The sequence below is a fragment of the Oryza brachyantha genome, chromosome 10 (genome assembly GCF_000231095.2).
Source record: "Oryza brachyantha chromosome 10, ObraRS2, whole genome shotgun sequence".
Lineage (NCBI taxonomy): Eukaryota > Viridiplantae > Streptophyta > Magnoliopsida > Poales > Poaceae > Oryza > Oryza brachyantha.
Window position 1 is genome coordinate 8,693,074 of NC_023172.2, and position 20,172 is coordinate 8,713,245.

The 20,172-nt window shown below is 39.2% G+C and overlaps 2 protein-coding genes across 2 annotated transcripts; one reads left to right on the forward strand and one right to left on the reverse strand.

Moving 5' to 3' along the window:
- The first annotated feature begins 3,173 nt into the window (after nucleotides 1-3,173).
- On the forward strand, nucleotides 3,174-5,155 carry LOC102720464 (homeobox-leucine zipper protein HOX8-like). The gene is made up of 3 exons (XM_006662242.3): nucleotides 3,174-3,397; nucleotides 3,669-4,078; nucleotides 4,221-5,155. The coding sequence occupies exons 1-3, from the start codon at nucleotides 3,334-3,336 to the stop codon at nucleotides 4,710-4,712; spliced, it is 966 nt and encodes a 321-aa protein (XP_006662305.3). The 5' UTR covers nucleotides 3,174-3,333; the 3' UTR covers nucleotides 4,713-5,155.
- Nucleotides 5,156-11,488: 6,333 nt separating this feature from the next.
- Nucleotides 11,489-16,253, reverse strand: LOC102720743 (ras-related protein Rab11D-like). Its single transcript, XM_006662243.2, has 2 exons — nucleotides 15,831-16,253; nucleotides 11,489-12,278 (listed from the first exon to the last, which is right to left on the reverse strand). Exons 1-2 carry the CDS (start codon nucleotides 16,040-16,042, stop codon nucleotides 11,840-11,842), a joined length of 651 nt encoding a protein of 216 aa, XP_006662306.2. The 5' UTR covers nucleotides 16,043-16,253; the 3' UTR covers nucleotides 11,489-11,839.
- Between the last annotated feature and the right edge of the window lie 3,919 nt (nucleotides 16,254-20,172).

Consider the following 20,172-nt stretch of genomic DNA (forward strand, 5'->3'; position numbering starts at 1 on the left):
GTTGGTCGAGCTGAGTTAGAGCTTCAAAGACCCAACATATATTTTTTATTAATTATTTAATAAATCTGTGGATAACGAATTAGCTTGGGTGAACATATGCACTTAATTTATTTTTTACTCCTCCTTTCATTATCTAGTTAACTAAAAGTAATTATTTTTATCAACTTATCGTTCTTAAAAAATACATATTATATTGCTTATTTGCTTATGAGTTGATTTCATGCGAAGTTTTTTGGAAAATCGAAGGTTATATTATTATGGACTTAATTTGAGGCCTACTCAAGCTGCCTATGCATGACCGAGCGCGCTCTAGCTCGACTCGTTGATAGCCCTAACGCATGTTCTCCAGGTTGTTGATGGACGAACCTCCTGCGCCTTCCCAATGCCATCTTGAGCGTCAATGGTGAAGAGATGGGATGATCAATGGATCGATCCGACTAATAGCAGATCTAGCCAACAAGATTAGAGGTTGAATAAGTTAGATGGAGTTTCTATTAATCTTTGCCATAAAATTTCAGAAAGATCTTCATGAGAGCTGCAATAGCTTTAACGGGGGTAGCGGTGGCTCGAGCCCCGCCGCTTCTATGCTAGATCCGCCCCTGTATCCGACGGTTAATTAGTTGCAGGCCAGGTAGTTGTGGATCCAGATCAACCTGCTCAGGAGAGACTGCATATTATGTTGATGCTTGTATTATATAATATTGTACTATTCATTCTCTGCTATTGTTCATATTAATTTGCATTTTTGTCCATCATATATACTCTTAGGGTGTGGATATGAATCGATTCTTCTCTCCCATATATAACAAAAAGAACACTGTCCGACAAAATTGATATTCACGGGCCTTTAATTTGCTGAATTAAATCGATTTGTTCATCCGCATGCGAAAATCCGTTTTGATCGTTTGGAGAAAAAGAAACAATTTTCGTGCAAGTTAGTTGCTTTCAGCGGCCTAAATGGATCGGATTAATGAGCTTAAGGGGAAAGTATTTTTTTAAGAGAAAGAAATGCATGAGCCAGCTAGCCCACGTATATTGCTTGCGTACGTGTCCATAAAAATATATCAGTGAAAAAAAAACTAAATATTATTTCATCCATAGTTTTACACAAACTAGAAGCTTTGGTTTTGTGTAGAAATCGGAAATATCTCTGTCAAATTAACGCTGGTAAATAAAAAGAAAGACTTGTTTAAAGGTCGTGCTGCATTAATATTTCTATGTGTTCACATTTGATTAATTTAGTCGTGACTTCTGCATAATGAATCCTAGCTGTTATAATTGACTTGGTAGTATTTGTGACATTACTTGCATGTAAGGGCAATGCACTAGAAGAGATACTACAATAAATATATTGCTAATTGTCTACACTTCATAGTCTTCATTCCTACATTTAAAAATCTCAAAACAAGTTAGGAGAAATATTATATACACGTTACAGTTCCATTGCATGTTAGCCTAAACTGGAGCAATGCTTAACCATGGTTACATTATTAACCCATCAGGATACTTTGTGGATTCCATAGGCATATATCTGCCTGTGAACTATATAAGACTACCAAATATTTAATTATTGTATTATTAATTGATTGATATAAAAACGAAAGAGTTACATCTAACTATAAAACACTCTCTGTTAATCTGTTATAAGAAACTCCCCTCAACAAAAGAATTACATTGCTAATAAATTGCATGATAATATTCGTTGGGCTTTTGGTCCTTGAATGTTTCTCTCAAAGTTCATTTTCCATTCTGAACTACGAAAACAATTACTTTTAAACTAACTTTCGGACAGGGATACAGAACCATATGCGTCATGTTGATTTTGGTTGAAACATAGTAGTTTTTTACAAACGTGAACTTCTATTAGGTAAATTCCGTGGTGGTTTACCTATTTAAGTGATATTTGTATCAACAAAATATACATAATAAGAGTTTAATTAATATAGAAAAATGCCTCCATTTCAAAAAAATCTAATAAAAATGTCACGGGCTGTTTTATATGGATTTAAAAAATATAAGGTAAAAAGTAATCAATTTTATAGTTCAGGGTGAAAAAAAAATGGACTTACTACCCTCAATTGACTGTGGCACAAATATTTCGTTGGGGTTAAGGCAATTCTTACTATATCCATAACACATTTCCAGACTTAAAAGCAAGGCTAGCTATGGGCTGGTATATTTTCTATAGGTCTAATAGTGGTGCCTACTCGCAGAAATATGGATTTTCTACCGTGTAACTTAAATGTAAAAAATGGAACAATTTCTGTGTGTTTTGGAGCCAACTCATAGAAAAATAGCATTTGAGTGTAAGCAATTCTTGAAACCGAAAGAAATTATGTGTTTCTGATGTCGTTAGACCGTCACAAAAATAAGACCCCCCCCCCCCCCCCCCCCCCAACACACACACCCACACCAAAAAAGCAGTTTTTTTTTTACGGTGAAGCATATTTTTCTGACTGTTACGCGGACTGATCCCAAGTCTGGCAGTGACACATGCCATTCCTACCTATTGGATGGGGTACGTGCTTCAAGTTACCAGGAGGCCTTGCCAAAGATATGAAAAACACGGTTCACTAAATTAGGTGATGTAGTCCAAAATATGGCAAAACACAAAGACACTCGTATTCTTATAAGCGAAAATTTAAATTTTCAAGCTTAAATTTGAAGCTAATTTTAGATTTTTTTTATCGTAGCTTATGTTCAAAACTCATATATAAATTTTATTTATACATTATTCTTGTTTATAAATACGTTGTTTTGTTTTTCCCTTGATCAACCAAACGATGACCACCGGACTTTTTAGTCACGTAGCATGAGAAAATTAAAGATGTTACCAGCTGTTTCTCCGAGTTATACATCCATACATATACAAAAATTGTACAATTTGCAGATTAAATAAGAGAGAAGGTAAATTAAACACCCATGCATTCCCAGTACAGCATTGCAACAGTAAAAACAACTAATTAATTAATTAATCCTGAACTAGCCAAGAGAAAAGGATCACACACACACACACACCAATATTAAACAAGATGTGCATTACCTGTCAAGTGCTAACAAATGAGGCACCAAATATCTCTGCCACATGCCATCTTGGTACCACCCACATGCCCCAACCCCAACCAATGCCTTTTATTTATACACCCTCCTTGGCCTCTTGCACCACTTTCCTTCTCTCTCTCAATCTCAATCTCAAGTGCCAGCTTAGCTTGTAGATCCAAGGAGCTCTCCTCCTCTTCCTCCTCCTCCTGCAGTGTTCTTCTCTCCTTCTTCTCACTGTCCCTTCTTCCTCTCAGATCCATCTCTTCTCTCTCTCTCTCAAGAATTGGGCACATGAAGAGGCCCACTTGCAGAGGCTCCTCCATGGCCATCCTTCAGGACACCTCAGACCAGCAAGGTATACAGCACACAATTTCTAATTAAGTTTAATTCCAACTATGTCCTTTCACTGTTTGATGCACACATGCATATGCATCATGAATAGATAGATATGCACCAAATTGCATGTGGTTTGAGCTGTTCTCTTCATGTCGTGCCTGCAACCCATTGCTGATGAATTTGCAGGATTTGGGTTTGTGAGCATTTCGCTAGTCGGTTGCTGAATTATGCGTAAATTTTGTGCATTTGGAGATGATTTTTGCAATGGTAACGTGGAAACGCGATTGCAGATCAGGAGGATATGAGGTACACGGCGGAGCGGCAGGATCATCGGGTGGACGCCGCCGCCGCCGCCTACGAGGAGGAGGAGGAGGAGGAAGACGATGACGAGGAGGTGGGGCGCGGCGGCGGCGGCAGCGGAGGGCTCGGGGAGAAGAAGCGGCGGCTGGCGGCGGAGCAGGTGCGGGCGCTGGAGCGGAGCTTCGAGGCGGACAACAAGCTGGACCCGGAGCGGAAGGCGCGGATCGCCCGCGACCTCCGCCTCCACCCTCGCCAGGTCGCCGTCTGGTTCCAGAACCGCCGCGCCCGCTGGAAGACCAAGCAGATCGAGCGCGACTTCGCCGCCCTCCGCTCCCGCCACGACGCCCTCCGCCTCGAGTGCGACTCCCTCCGCCGCGACAAGGACGCCCTCGCCGCAGAGGTAACGTACACCATAATGACCGTACCACTCTCTCTTGCGCTCTCCCCGGCCATGTCCATGGCCGGCCTGCGTAATTCTGATCGAAATGGGCACCAGGAACTCATCCATGATCCTTCCATGTCGTTCGCCTTGCTCGCGCCAGATCATGGAGCTGAGGGAAAAGGTGGACAAGCAGATGTCAGTGAAGCTGGAGACCGGCGACGAGCAGCCGACGTTGGCGTCGGTGGCTGCTACTGCTGCTGCGGCGGCGGCGGCGGCGGCCGCCACCGCCGGGCCGGCGGCCGTATACAACACCAAGGACGGGTCGACGGACAGCGACTCGAGCGCGGTGTTCAACGAGGAGGCCTCCCCGTACTCCGGCGCGGCAATCGACCACCACCACCACAACCCCAACCCCAACCCGGCGAGCTACACGGCGGCGGGGTTCACCTCCTTCTTCGCCGCCCCGTCATCCACGCTCACCTCCTCCCTGTCCTTCCCTCCCATGTTCCACGCCTCGCATTTCGACCAAGAACTCCTCGCCGGCGCCGGCGCCGCAGCCGACGCCGCCGATCTCGGCGCCACCGCCGGCTTCTTCGCCGCCGGCGAGGAGCACGGCGGCGGGCTATCCTGGTACGGGGCCGAGGGTTGGTAGCAGCTAGAGCTAGCTAGCAAGTCAAGTGAGCTCAGCTCAGCTCAGCTCAGCTAGAGCTGAGCTTCTTGGTTTGGCATGCAGCAGCTGGTTGGTGACGCCATTGTTAATTAAGATGTAAATTACGGCATTTTCTTGTACATGCATGCAAGGGGGTAATTAACTATAAAAGTCAATTTCTATAGTAAAAACTCTGGCTAGGGCACAAGCAGACATATATATTATACCCTGCAGCAAGGAGACAGTGATTAATTTTTACAGTTTTACCCTCCTTGTGCTCCTGTTTTTTTTTTTAAATTTCCAGGCATTATTAATTTCTCTCTTGGCAGAATAAATGTGGGCCATACAGGGAGATGACCATACATACATCCAGGAACATGCATGGTAGGCACTAGGAGAGCATATAGTGGTTGAGTTGTGGGAAGAGGAGAGGTTAATTAATTAATAGAATATTTAAGGATGTAAATGTAAAAAAGTCCAGTTACCACTTCAGTAGTACTTCTAGCTAGGTCAAAAGTGAAAAACAAAAAATAACCTAGCTTTAGCTATGTTGGAAAAGTCATTTGGTCATCTATAGAGAGACATAACTCAGGTGAAAAATAATTATAAGGTGAGATGAAAGTGACTATGTTACTATACTATACAGCCAGCTTTACACTCGGTAATTAAAGATAAATTTTTTGCACTCAATTTGCCGTATTAGTACCTAGGGTTTGATCATGGAATGTGCTCCTTTAGGCAACAAACAATGGCACCATGCAAAAGCAGGAGCTGTGGCACTGACGCACGCATGACGGCGACGAGTTGATTGGGTAGTTTAACCGCAGCAAAATTAATTAAATCAGAATAGAATAGAGAAAAAATAAAAGGTCTATGGGTTGATTGGTGAGAAGCTAGGGAAGGAGGAGAATGAGCTCACTTTGATGTGTCAGGGCATGCAATATATATTATTGTAATGCAGCTGTGAAGACCAGCAAATGATATATATACTAGTATGTCTACATGGGTGTAATAAGATACTAACAATTCAGTTTTGGGTCCCCATTCTAGATGCATCCATCTTTGAAAGGGATAGGCACAATCTGCTTAAATTTTTTCATTATGTATATTTTGACATCAACTGTTTTTGTATTGTGATGTACAGAGTTAACAATGATTTTTTTTTTATTATGGGGTGTGTACATAAGCAAATCAAGGTACTACTAAGTGAGATGAGCAAATTAGTTAAGGAATATCTACATGTTCTATACATGATCATTTAATTTGGAGTAAATAATTAATGGTTGTATACATTTGTGTTTGACAAAGTCTCTAGTTTAACCTGTCGATCGTGGTGTGTCATATGCATTTGAGAAGACTATTCCCATTTGGAAGTGGTGAAGATTTTATATTTTTAGATTATCTGATTTTATTATAGTTATTTAAGAATATAAATAGTTGAATTAAATATTGAAAATAAAAAACTTGTTTTACAAAGGTAAGACGAGGATCTTTTCTATAGAAATGTTTTGCGCGAAATGCACTATTTAGGAATTTTAAAAGTGTTCTGACGGAAATCTATAATCTATCTTAAATGCAGCCTACTTCACTGTTCTTTCCTCACAAATGATTATGGATTTTTGTCGGTACATTTTTCGAGTAGCTAAACAGTGCATTTTATGCACAAATTTCTATATAAAAGTTACTTATCCAGCATTTCTAAAGAAAAATTTACTTTTTTACTGGTTAATTTAGTCTTTGTACGCTGAAATAACTATCAAAAAAATTATATTATCCTTTTTTTTATCTCGGTTATCTGAAACGCTACCTAAGTCTTTTGGGTTCACCAGATACTAGTGTTCATGTAATATATAATCAATTATTTTTGTTGTAGCTGTTCTTGCTGGTATACTATGTCTTTCGGCCAAAAAAAAGGCATATGTGAAATTTGCTAACTAGGAGAATTACACAGGACAAATTGTAAAAATAAAATGCCATTAATGTAAATAAGACTTTTCTTTGTTGTATACAGCGTTGGTTGCGTATGTTGCCGTGTTGGCATTATTTGTCAAGTACAAGCTAGAGTGTAGGCTTACTTCACTAAACATAATCAAAGTAATTGCAAACTTTGCATAACTGCAATATATAGCTTGATAAGTGTGAGTATTACGGATACGAAGTATGCCATAGATATGCACTCACTTCGGCAAGAGTACTATAGACCTAATCTTATACAATAGAAGAAGAAAATTGTGCTTGAATAAGGAAACATAGGTAGTTTGATTCTACCCACCCATCTGTTTGACTAACTTAAGGACTTCAGAGACCTACCCGGTTCATTTCGTATAGTATACACATTTATCTCCTTAGTTCTACTTGAACTAGGGGTTACCTGTAGGTATAAATACAAGACCCTTAAAAGGATAAGACAAGCCAATAGAGCTTGAGGGAAAACTAGAGATTGTTCCAACAAGCCTTAAGAGGCCAATACACCCTTAGGAGCAATTAGACGCCAAATAACACAAATATCATCAAGTCGACATCAGAAAAACCCAACAATGCTTAGTCGCCAACAATGCACTTGTGTGCTATCATGTCAATATAGTTGTCGACTAGATTACAGTTTCCTATCCATATATATTGTATAAGTATGAGATTGATATAATGGCAAAACCGGCTATAGCCGATAGGAATAGGGTTATTAACTAATGGGGTTCAAACCTGTATAAAGCCATTGTATCTCATTGCCGTTGTTACTGTCTCGTGCATACTTTGGCACCGACCGAACCCTATGTCTTCAAATACTATAGTCAGATCACTATTCGATGAATGTAAGGGGGTGTTTGGATCCTCCAAACTTTTTCAGTCCCTATCACATCGATTGTTTGGACACTAATTAAAAGTATTAAATATAGACTATTAATAAAACCCACCACATGCTCTGGACTATTTTGCGAGACAAATCTATTAAGCCTAATTAGTCCATGATTAGCGAATGTGATGCTACAGTAAACATTTACTAATCGTGGCTTAATTAGGCTTAAAAAATTTGTCTAATGAAATAGCCTTTATTTATAAAATTAGTTTTGTTATCAGTTTATATTTAATACTCCTAATTAACGTCCAAACATCCGATGTAACAAGCGACTACAAAAAAGTCCTTGGATCTAAACTGCCACTAAAGAAGACAAGTACAGAAGTAAGTATAATATAATGCCATATGTATAGAAATATAATATATATAGATGCATTTATTTGTTATCGTAAGAGGGTGTATATTGTGTAGTGTCAACCCTTGCAACTAGCCAATTGCTAATATATAAATAGATCACAATCCTAGCTGATTGTTAGACTTAATAGTGCCTAGAGATTAAATGTCAGCCATAGCCTCTAACCATATTGACTACAAAGAAATTATATCTATTAAATCATTTGTAGATCGTGAAAACTCTTTAGAAAAAGTTTGGATTGATATTACTACTAATTAATATTCATACTACTATATGAACTTTTCATCGATCTTTTAATTTTTTAACAGAGCAAATAATGATAATATATATTGTTCGACACTAGATGGAAATAATAAAACTCACTTATGTCTAATTTTTTTTGAAAGAAAACTTCAATAAACATCCTAACCGCAGAGGAGACAATATTTTACAATATCCTAATTAAATAATATATGCACGATCCAACCATTCGTATGAAAGAAATATTATATAAATCACTGATAAAATTTACATGAGAATATTAAACTAACCAACATTTAAAACCAAGAAATTATAAACATCCTAAAAGTATTAGTACCATATTTTTTCTCCATTCACAACTATTACCGCACTGAAACAGTAGTACAGATGTCTAACAAAAGTAACCCGGCTAAAAGGCGGATAAGCCGTCGTTGTTTGAACCTCGCTGGCTGAAAAACTTGAGTTATATAATTCGTTTGAGTAGACCTGTGGTGTGCTGCTAGCAAAATTAAAAAGCCAATGACTGTAGCCGAGTAAAGGTACACAGTTGTCTACACAGACACATGGGCATGCATGCACACTAGCTAGTAGCTACAGCTTCATGCTAGCTAACTCAGCTCAGTGGTCAGGCGGGCCCACCGCCGCCGTGGCCGGCCGGCCGGCCGCGAGCTTTTCCTGACGCGTTCGTCGTCGTCGTCGTCGTCGGCGGCGTGGTCGCCGCGCGCCGCCGCCGTCTTCGTCGTCGTCTTCTTGGACGGGAGCAGCGGTAGCTGCGGCGGGGCACATGGGGCGCAGCTAGCTGCGCAGCGTAGCGGTGGGGAGACACGTGTCGACCGCCCGTTCAGCGTCCGGGGCATGATCGGCCCATCGCGGCCGTTCGTGTAATTGAATATGTATGTGTGACTTCACCGTTCACCCTCTTAGTTTGGCTTTTACACGTAAAACCAAACGATATATTCATAAAAAAAATATTTTATAAATAAAATTTATATATATATTGGGATCTAAAAGAAAAGGTTGGAAAATAAATTATGATGAAAATTCATAAAATCAACTATAAATTTTAAATTTAAATTTAAATTTTAACTTATAAGCACGAGTAAAAGCGAAAAGACACTAGTGTATCAACGGTGCACAAGTCGTTGATTAGTTGGGCACGAGGTTAAGATGAGAATATTAAAAACGAAATGAAGGAGAGACTAATGAGGCCATGTTCAATAATAGGGTCCATTCAAGCCATGTTAACAACAACAGTCTACTTTATAATGATATGTAGAAACGTAGAGTCGAGTGTGGTTTTTTTCATTAATACAATAAAATATTTTTATTACGCTAGTTTTCTTTTTATACACCGTCATGCAAGAAAGTTTCCTTTAATAAATGTTAAAAGTCGACTTTAAGCCGTTGTCATACATGACAACAGATTTTCTCAATCATTTCCTCTCTTTCCTCCACGTCACCAAATTTACTTATGTGGCGAGTGAGAGAGTCAGCTAATAAGCACATTTCTACGTGCCCTGACGGATTATTTTTTTTCAAAGTTACTAATGGCAAAGTCAAGAGCTGAAGTTTGGTACCATTTAATTTGGCTTAAATCAGTATAAAACTTTTAATTAATTTAGAAGGGTTTTTTTTCGTCACTTTGATCCCCAGTTTAATTTCCTCGAAATATTTCTATGGTTGGTTGGATTGGTCGTCTTTCCGGTGCCCGTCTCTTTCCTAATTCTGGATTATGGAAAATGAATTTTCATTTGTCCGTTTAACTTAAAATGGTCGTTTTGTTTATATATATATATATATATATATTGAAGAAATTTTCTATAAATTATACTACAAGTTAATTTATTCATTGATGTTCTTGATTAAGTTAATTAATCATACAATCTATCAATCCTAAAGTTTCAACTATCTAAAAATGAGAGGTAAAAAAAAATAAAAAAGTAAAGCTAAAACATCCAGGCCGCGATGTTTCCTCGAACAGCAGCATGTATGGATGCAACTCGATTTGTAACCCAAGTTAATTAATTAATTAATTACTCGTCGACCATGTGCAAGCAGCTGGCATTATATTGCTGTAAGATATATAAAACAAAAAAACAAACAAAAGAAGATTCTCAGGGAGCTGTAAGTGCGCACATTCCCCTGCTGTCTATCATGGGGTTTAGTGAACTAAATCCCCAGAAGATCAAGAGATGTCTTAAACAAACTGAAGCGTGGTTTTTTGTTTAGCTTAATCATGGTTAGGAGGGCTTTTGGAAGATTCTTGGGCATGTGATGAGGGAGGGTGGCTGGCTGGCTAGTAGGGTGCCATGTTCACTGTTCCCCTTCAACCACACAAGGAGGGGGGAGACCCCTCCCCTTTTGCAAGATGGTTGCAATTTGAAATCAAAAGAGGTCCTTGTGTTTGTGCAAAATGGTTAGTTAATGTCTACTTTTTACCATATGTTCATCAGGCTTGTCATACAAGTGGGGTGGTTAATTAAGGGTGGAAATGTGTGTGTGTGGGGAGGGGGGGGGGGAGCTTTCATGTTTTGTCTTTGTTGTGCTTTTCAGGATGGTTGGTTTGAGGTTTAAACTGGTCTTACTCTTACCAAAATATGTTTTATACTAAAAATTTATCATTACCAATATTAGATTGTTAAGCAAAGGTGAAAAGATAGTGCTGCAGATGTTTAAAGAAGACAGTTAGGATGCCCGAATTTTGATAAAGATAGATTTTGGCAAATTGTCCCTTCATTTCATCTTGGTAAAATAAATGAAGAGTAATATGATGTATAAATTCATGCTAGGACTGCCTAATTGATGAAGGCTTATGGCCCAATGGCCTTACCTGCTACAGTGAATGATTTAGCCCTTCCATTAGCAGGATAATAGTACTTGATGGCCCAATGGCTACCTGTAACACTGAATGATACCATTGGTACTCAGCCAAAAAAAAGATTCATTTTTTCTATGCCCCGCATTTAACCATTCATGTTATTAACATTATTGATGTTTTGTCATCTAATAACAATAAAAATATTAATCATTAATTTTTTTTAAATAAGATAAAGAATCAAACATCGTATCATAAAAAAAATGAGACAGAGAGAGTAGTAGGGTAAGAGTGGAAACAAGTAATCCTTCTGGTGGCACCAAACAAGATATTTCAATGTTTCGAGCAACATGCAAGGATTTTCTCTCTTGTACCTCTCAACAATCCACAATGATGATCAAGCAGATGCAAACAGTAGATATCACGCCTACGAAAAGACGGACCATGAATGCTGATGCAAATGACCTTGAGTTAATCGTATTCTACAGGATCACGCACTTAGTATGGTGACATACCAGGAAGTAGATATTAATATGTGTAACAGTACATAAAAGGCTTTAAGGAATGTAAAACAATCGGCATACACGGCTATTGATAATTAACACCATAATTAACCCACCCACTCCTATGAAAAATAGAGCTCCTCTGCTCGCACCCTACTCTCACTGTCCCAGTTGAGAAGTGACAAAATGTCACAAATCTAAGCTATGGCACCCACTCGTCCCGTCCACCTGATCACCGAAACAACCAATAGTCCAGTACTTTGCAGCCTAGAGCTATTTGAGCAGGGATGTACATCCAGAAAGATCGCGTGAATATTCTCAAAAAAAGGCACACAAATACATTTGAGTCTGAGTGGAGTAAGATCACATGGAACTGCAGCACTTGCTCTTCGGGATCTCCTGTGCTGGGCCTGGGACGACGACCTTCTTCCCTGCAAGCGACGGGACGGCGCCATTCGCCTTTGGGTCCGCTGCCATGTTCTTCTTGCTGTGGATTTTGAATATCTCTGACAGGACGGTCTGAAAGGCGTTCTCGACGTTCGTGGCCTGCAGAGCAGAGGTCTCCAGGAAGAAGAGGTTCTCCTTCTCGGCGAACTCCTTGGCATCCTCGGTGCTCACGGCACGCTCGTCTTCAAGATCACTCTTGTTGCCAACCAGCATTATGACTATGTTTTTGTCTGCATGGCCTCGGAGCTCCTCCAGCCAGCGAGGGATGTGGTCAAAGCTCTGGCGCTTGGTGATATCATAGACTAGGAGAGCTCCCAATGCTCCTCTGTAGTATGCACTTGTGACAGCTCTGTACCTGCAGTAGTTGAAGTAATCGGCATGAGAAGTTAGAAAGTAGTAGCATAAAGAGAAACAAAAAACGAATGAATGACAATAGTGCAACACAAGTCCAACACATTTTGGCGGCTACTCCCTCCATCCCATAATATTACCTCTCCCATTCAAATTTTGTCCCAAAATACTACTTATTTCCTCATCTGAACCAATCACAAATTTCTCACCTCAACCTTAAACCCTCAAAAAATTGCAAAAGTGCTATCATTATGGGACAGAGGGAATACAACACAAAGGCTTGGTTTTCTTATTACAAAAACATAAATATATTTCATCTAGCTGGCATCTTACACTATTGTTTCTACACGGGTGACAGACAAAAAAAAAGGAGAGTTCTAGAAAGATGCAGGAATAAGATTTCATGGATAAGTGTGTGCACTTATTGTGTATCACATCAGCAAATGCCGAACAGAAGGAAGTCCAAATGACTATGGGTTACCACACAAAAACATTTGACTATTTGTGTGACAATTTGGAGAACGTCAAAATGAAACCTAACAGGAAATTTTACCCAAAAAACTGTTGCAATTAATAGTTTATCTTTAAATTGACACAACATACGGAAATTTTGGAGGTAGATTCACATAAATACATATGGACTGTTCAAAAAAGCCACTAGCAACAAAATTTTAAGATCACAAAACTACACATAGTTTGATCAAACTATCACAAAACTACAGATTAACACTATTTTTCCCCAGAACTACATATATAAGGAATTGTATCACAAAACTACAGGTTAACACTAATGTTTTCACAAAACCACATATGTAAGGAATTGTATCACAAAACTACAGAATTAACATCAATTTCATCACAAAACTACAACTTTGTAACTTAAAAAAGACAACAGTGAAATTCTAAAACCTGTAATTCTTTGATAGCTTTGAACTAAATCTGTAGTTTTGTGATACAAGACCTTAAATCTATAGTTTTTTGACAAATTTGGTGCTAAGTCTGTAGTTTTGTGATAAGCCTTAAATCTATGGTTTTGTGATGAAGTCAAAGTATCTGGAGTTTTTTTACTAAAATTTTAATGATTTCGTAGAACTTCAAACAATCACAGGTGGTAAATACAGGGACAGGAGGAAGCTAAATAATGCTCTAGCCTGGCTGATACAGAAGATATTTTAGATATGAAAGAGAACATGTACCAAAGTTTGCAACTAAATATGGTTCACACTAAAGAAGCTGATTAAACTCCAGACATATCTCAAGAATAACTCTTAGTACTTGCTAGATTTTAGAATAAATACATGTGAAATTCAAAATGTGTAAAATGACTAGGCTTCATGCCTAAATTAGAGTCAATTAACTGCAATTACATACAGGCCGGAATGAAGATGGATGTACTATCACAAAACAAAAGTGCCAACAATGTTGTAGCACGTTCATCCAGGCATAAAGGATTGTTCCACTAAAGCTACAAGCAGTACAACCACCCCCTCCCCATGAAAATCATGGTGGCAAACGAGCCAGTGGATCTGCATCTCTGGCAGTGACCACTAATGCTTGTCGTAACTCATAAACAAACCTTCCTTGAATGAATTACAAGTGAATCAGACCAAGTTTGAATCACCGTATGCTTGTTTTGGCAACCAAGGGTTCAAATATTTAATCAGATAAGAGCATCCCCAACAGCTCATCTATCCCATCCTTTATCCTGAAAATAGAGGATGAAGACTACAAATTGAGCTCCAATGGAACGGCTATCCTATCATCTATTTTTAGATGTCATCCATATTTAGAGAAAAAACCTTCATATTTGGATGATATCCCTCCATTCTCCAAAGAGATACTCCAAAGAGATATAGAGGATATCATATATAGATGATCTAGTGGAGTACAAAGAGATATGAAGGATGAAAATAGTTTAGATGATTATCCAAATGAAGATATAGATGACTAAATTTAGATGAGTTGTTGGGGATGCTCTAAGTGGGATTGGTTAGTTCCCGTCTATTTCAGGGATAATTAGCTAAAATCTGTAGCTTTGCCAAAAAAAAAAGTGTATAACCAGTTTCTCAAAGACTTGAACCCTGGATCCTAACAAGCATACCTTTTCTCGTATCAGTAACACAAAAATTTAGATAAAAATGTGTTTGATATGTGAGTTTGGCTATGGTACAGCACATTCAAGTCCTTAAAAGGTCATGTTACAAGGGAATATACAATTGTATATGCTAGAGGATAGCCAGGAATGTTTCACATGCTTCAAACAAACAGGGGCATACTGAACTACTGAAGATTGTAAATAACTAAACTAGTAGAAATGTATAATCACAGGTGAGGATCTCAAAAGTTAAGATATGCTAGTTGTACGAATGAACTCAGAAAAATGGACGGGAAAAAGATGTTTGCTCACTGCACAGTGTATCAACACAGTTGTAACCCATCATGAGTTTCCCATAATCATTAACTTACCAACTTTATCATCCTCCACAAGATCATAATTAACCAATTAAATGCACATATAATGCTATCACCAGAACAAAACAAACCTCATATTGCACACAGCACATTGCTCCTGTAAATTTCCATGACGAAATGCTAATGTGAGGTGCAAAGTTGATTTGCTTTGTCACTAGGTTGTTCAGTTTTGTGCAATATGCACCTTATATCAATCATCCAAAGGCTCAAAATAATTGAGATGTTGTGGCTTCATTAGATAGAAGAATTAGCAATAACTACACTAAGCGATGGTAATTGCACAAGTGTACAAGATAAACACAAAAGAGTTTAAACATTCCAAGCTGCGGGATGGCATTGGCCTCAGATCACTCATTGTTCAAGAGTTAATCAAAAGAAACGCACTTACCCAACCCGTTACACTTGCCCAACCCCAATATGGCACTACGTGAGATTAAGATCCATGGATTACAACGAAGCACATGCACCATAATTGACATAATTCAGAAACGAACCCCCCCCCCCCCCCCCCCCCCCCCGCTCTCTCTCTCTCTCACACACACACAAACACACCGTATTTAGTACCCTTTATGTCCAATTGGCCACCCAGCCACCCACCTGCATGCAAGCGTACAATCACCTCTCCAAATTTGACAACGTACGCAACGAAACGTGGTGCATTCAGCATAGTCCCGATCAGCCAAAAGCCCAAAATAGCTGGCGTGGCAGATCCAGGGTAGGTGTGTCACATCACACTGGCCAATCAACCACTCAGCAGCAAGTAGGTAGGGTGCACTGCAAGCTAAAACCAACGGGGAGCAGAGATCTAGATAGTACTAGCAGCAGCAGGACCTCTACCAACCGCTTGCTGAGTTGCTGCACACCTACGATCTACCACCTGGGAGTATGACGTAAGCGACCAGAAAGCCTTGCGCACGAAGGCATTGCTCGAAAATCAACTAGGAACAAGCTAAATCCTCGAAACGAAGGAAGTGGAACGAAATGACGCGAAACCGCAGGGATCGATGGGCGCAGCACGGAGGAGCACGGGAGCGAATTGCGCGGGGGCGAGTAGGGAGAGGGAGGGGGAGGGGGGGGGGCTTGCCTCTCCTGGCCGGCGGTGTCCCAGATCTGGGCCTTGACGGACTTGTGGTCGATGATGAGGGTGCGGGTCTGGAACTCGACGCCGATGGTGGCCTTGGAGTCGATGCTGAACTCGTTGCGGGCGAAGCGCGCGAGGATCTGGGACTTGCCGACGGCCGAGTCGCCGATGAGCACCACCTTGAAGACGTAGTCCACCTTCTCCCCGCCCGCCATCTCCCTCGCTCGCGCGCCGGCTGCTGTGTCGGCAGAGTGGAGTGGGAGAGCGAGGAGGAGGAGGTCGGGGGGGGGGGGGGGGGAGGGGGGGTTTGGAAGCGGAGTGAGGGAGGGAGACGCCGGCGAGGGGGAGAGAAGAGGAGGCGGGGGTGGAATGACGGGGTTGCCCTTGCCGGCGTCGTCTTCGCTCGGTCTCTTCTTCTTTCTGGTTTTTTGGTTTCGTTTTGTGTTTTTTGTTGGTCGTGCCCTGCGGGCGGAACGGGCGCGTGCCGTTCGGTGGTCATCCTGCTGCGTGAACGGCTGCCTGTTTTGAGTTTCAGTTTTTTTTTTCTCGGTTACGTACTAGAGTCCACAGGCGTATGCACACGAAATCACGACGCCACTAAGTATATATATGTATATGATTGACTAGGTATCTTTTACGGGAGGATGGAGTTAGGGCTGTCAAAAAAGCTCGAAGCTCGTAAGCTACTCAGCTCGAGCTCCTAACGAGTCGAGCCTGAACTTGATTCTAAGGTTGTGAGTTTTCTCGAGCCGAGCTCGAGGTTACCTATGTATGTTTTTTACGTGATGAAATAGTAAATTAAGAATATATTATTATATATCTAAATAATAAATTAATTTATATGGATATTTTATATTAATTTTAAATATTAATTATAATTTATTTAATATAGGTTCACTTCAAATTATTATTCTTATAAAAAAATATCATCAAAATAACTATATCATATACTTAAATCGAGCTCGAGCTTAGGCAGGCTGACTCGCTCAAGCCAGGCTCATTGACAGCCCCAAATGGAGTAAATGACAATTCTATCTCGGGCTTACTTATTGTCGTTTTTATTTATACCTATTGATAAAACATCATATCCATTTGTCCTCAATTAAATGTATTGTATTTTTTAGTTCAATAAAATTATTTTTAGATTAGAGGAAGTAAAAATAACTGTAGGCATATTTGTTTAGCAACTAACTTTATCAAACCTAATCTTAGATAAGATATACTTTTGGTGGATATTGTTTGGTTTCTCTGTCACAACTCTAACTTGCCTAACTCTTAATCACCTTACCCATGTATCATTTACTATATTTTCTTATCTAATACCTTAGCCAAGAAACGATGTAACCTCTCCCAACCAAACATGTCCTTTATTTTCACCCATCCAGCACCGTATACAAAAACAAAAAACTAGAATACCCTATAAAGTCATGTAAAAACAAACCTATAGTTATCATACCCTGAATTTTATTTTCTTCTTGAAACGTGAAAAGACAAGAGCTAGAGCGTATCACCAACAAAAAGAAGTACCCAAAAAGGCGAAAAAGAAAATTTATCTTTGTTAACTGAGTTGGGCCACATTTAGTTTCCAAAAATATCACGTCGATTCTTTGGACACCTACATAAAGCATTAAATATACATAAACATTAAAACTAATTATATAGTTATGGAGAAATCATGAATTTTTAGAGCCTAATTAATACATGATTAGCCATAAGTGCTACAGAAACCAACATATGTTAATGACGGATTAATTAGACAAAAGATCTGTCTCGCTTGTTTCTCGACGGAATCTAAAATTTATTCCGTAACTAAAATACGTTTAATACTTTAAACATATAAACATATAATCGTACGTGTCGATATGATCTCTATAACGTCTCTCATGGTAAATGTTTTCCAATTGAACGGGTGCTGAGATGGCGATCCAGTCCTTTTTTAACCTGCGATGGAGTGGCAGCCCATGATGGCTGATTTGCCGCTTGCCTGGAATGGTTCAACTTGCAGTCAGTTTCGAGTTTCGAGGAGTTTAAATCCAAAGAAATCAACTTCTTCTAAGAGCAAGTTCAATAGTATACGTAACACCGGCTCCAATTCATTTATAATTAATCTAATAACCAACTTATACAATAGTTACCTACAAAACATCAATATATGGTCTCACATGTCATACATATATTTTATCTTGAAGTCCGTGTGCAGCAGCTGGCTACAAATTAGTAGCCCACCTCTCTTCTCTCTCCCATCTTATCTCTTTAAAATATGTTTATAGCTGGTTTATAGCCTGCTATTGTACCTGCTCTAAGGCCCCGTTCAGATTGTAAGGGATTGTTTAGATGGGGCTAAAGCCACATATCACATCGGATGTTTGGACACTAATTTAAAGTATTAAATATAGACTAATAAAAAACTAATTTCATAAATGAGTGGTAATCCACGAGACGAATTTTTTAAGGCTAATTAATCCATAATTAGAGTATATTTACGGTAGCATCACATAGGCTAATCATGGATTAATTAGGTTTAATAGATTCGTCTCGCGAATTAGTCCAAGATTATGGATGAGTTTTATTAATAGTCTACGTTTGCTATTTATAATAAGCGTCCAAACATTTCATGCGACAAGGGACTAAAAATAAGTCTCTTGTCTCAAACACCACCTAAATTATTTTAAAAAAACATCACATCGGATGGACATATGTTTGCAGTATTAAACATAGTCTAATTATAAAACAAATTACAGATTCCGGCAAGAAATTGCGAGACAAATCTTTGGAGCCCAATTAATCCGTTATTAGCACACGTGGGGTTACTGTAGCACTTATGACTAGTCATGTACTAATTACGCTCAAAAGATTCGTCTCATGATTTCCCATATAACTGTGTAATTAGTTTTAATATTCATATATATTTAATGCTCTATTTATGTGTCTAAAAATTTGATGTGATGTTTTTACTAAACAAGACCTAATATAGAAAAGCTAGGTTTTTTTTCTTGCGGCTTTTATTTTATTTTCTAAATTCTACTAGTTTTAGATTTTTATAAATAAGTTATTTAAAAGAGTTTTTAATTTATAAAGATACTATAATAAACTTGACATGATTGTTAGGCTCAAAACACAAGCAGACGCAGTCGTAGTTACAGGTAGAACCAACTACCGAGGCATTTACTAGTTTCGTTTCCCGTACTGCTTCGTATGTTGGGCATGAACGCAGGCAGGCACATTGTTTTGTCCGAACAGTACGATTTGAGACGCACATGAACACACATCATATTCATATCATAACATACGCGCGTACACACGTACGCAACATACCATATATTTAGGATTTTGACGTAGGCATGTGTATAAAAAAAAAATTCTCAAATAAACACATGAGTTGTGGCCCTAAAAATCAAACTCGCGTGGGCTAGTTACGCGCCCACGCGGCTAGCCACCCGAGCGTTGCTCGGTTCTCCAGGCAGGCACATCGTTGACCCCGGTGATTATTCCTGGCGACAACGTTCGTTTCTCGACGATCTTCCTCGGTGATGACACAAATAATGAACAGTACGCAGTTGTGCACACTCGATCTACCCGGCTGGCTAATCGGCACTCTCGAACACTGTTTACAAGTGCTCCATCTGTATTTATTTTATTTAACATCATTAGCTTTTATAATGATGTTTAACTATTTTTATTATTTAATTTTTTTAAATATAAAATTATAAATCATGTTTAAAGTATAATTTTTTAATAAGATGAATAATTAAAATGGATCAAAAGCCAATAATATCAAATAAAAAAATCAGAAATGATACAGTGCGTGTATATTCCCTCCGATTATAAATATACTATTTTAGTCTGTTTAACTCTATGCTAAATACTTACCACAAAGACTACGACTCTAAAACAAAATTAATATAAATAACTCGAGGACACGCACAGTGCAACTGGCTTCTTTCTCCATTACCATGCCAACGGAACAGGCACAGGGCCAACAAACTCTTCTCCATCCCATGCACGTTTTCAAGCTGCCTCTTTCACCATGCTAGCAACCTTGCCCGGCTGCCCTCCCTCCCTCACCATCTTCTTGTCTCCTGCAGGCTGCAGTCATGATGCCATGATGAATCCACCGACTGCCTTTCTCCCGTTGCACTGCATGATAAAGCTCACATGCAGATGCAGGTCAGGTTTGAGACGCAGCCAGAGATGCAGGATAAGACTCTAGTTGCAGCTTTAGGGCATGCACAATTGCGTAGATAGTTCTTGTCTGTTTGATATATTCAGTAGCCTAAACAGACAAGTTATATAATATATTATCTATTTAATTATCTCTACAATATTTAATATATTATTTTTATGT

What these genes read in the sequence shown, in the direction of transcription:
- LOC102720464 (XM_006662242.3), top strand. Translation starts at nt 3,334, where the DNA reads ATGAAGAGGCCCACTTGCAGAGGCTCCTCCATGGCCATCCTTCAGGAC. An exon ending in GGACACCTCAGACCAGCAAG is followed by an intron (nt 3,398 to 3,668) that starts GTATACAGCACA and finishes ACGCGATTGCAG; the next exon opens with ATCAGGAGGATATGAGGTAC. An exon ending in AGGACGCCCTCGCCGCAGAG is followed by an intron (nt 4,079 to 4,220) that starts GTAACGTACACC and finishes TGCTCGCGCCAG; the next exon opens with ATCATGGAGCTGAGGGAAAA.
- LOC102720743 (XM_006662243.2), bottom strand. Translation starts at nt 16,042, where the DNA reads ATGGCGGGCGGGGAGAAGGTGGACTACGTCTTCAAGGTGGTGCTCATC. An exon ending in GACACCGCCGGCCAGGAGAG is followed by an intron (nt 12,279 to 15,830) that starts GCAAGCCCCCCC and finishes CAACTACTGCAG; the next exon opens with GTACAGAGCTGTCACAAGTG.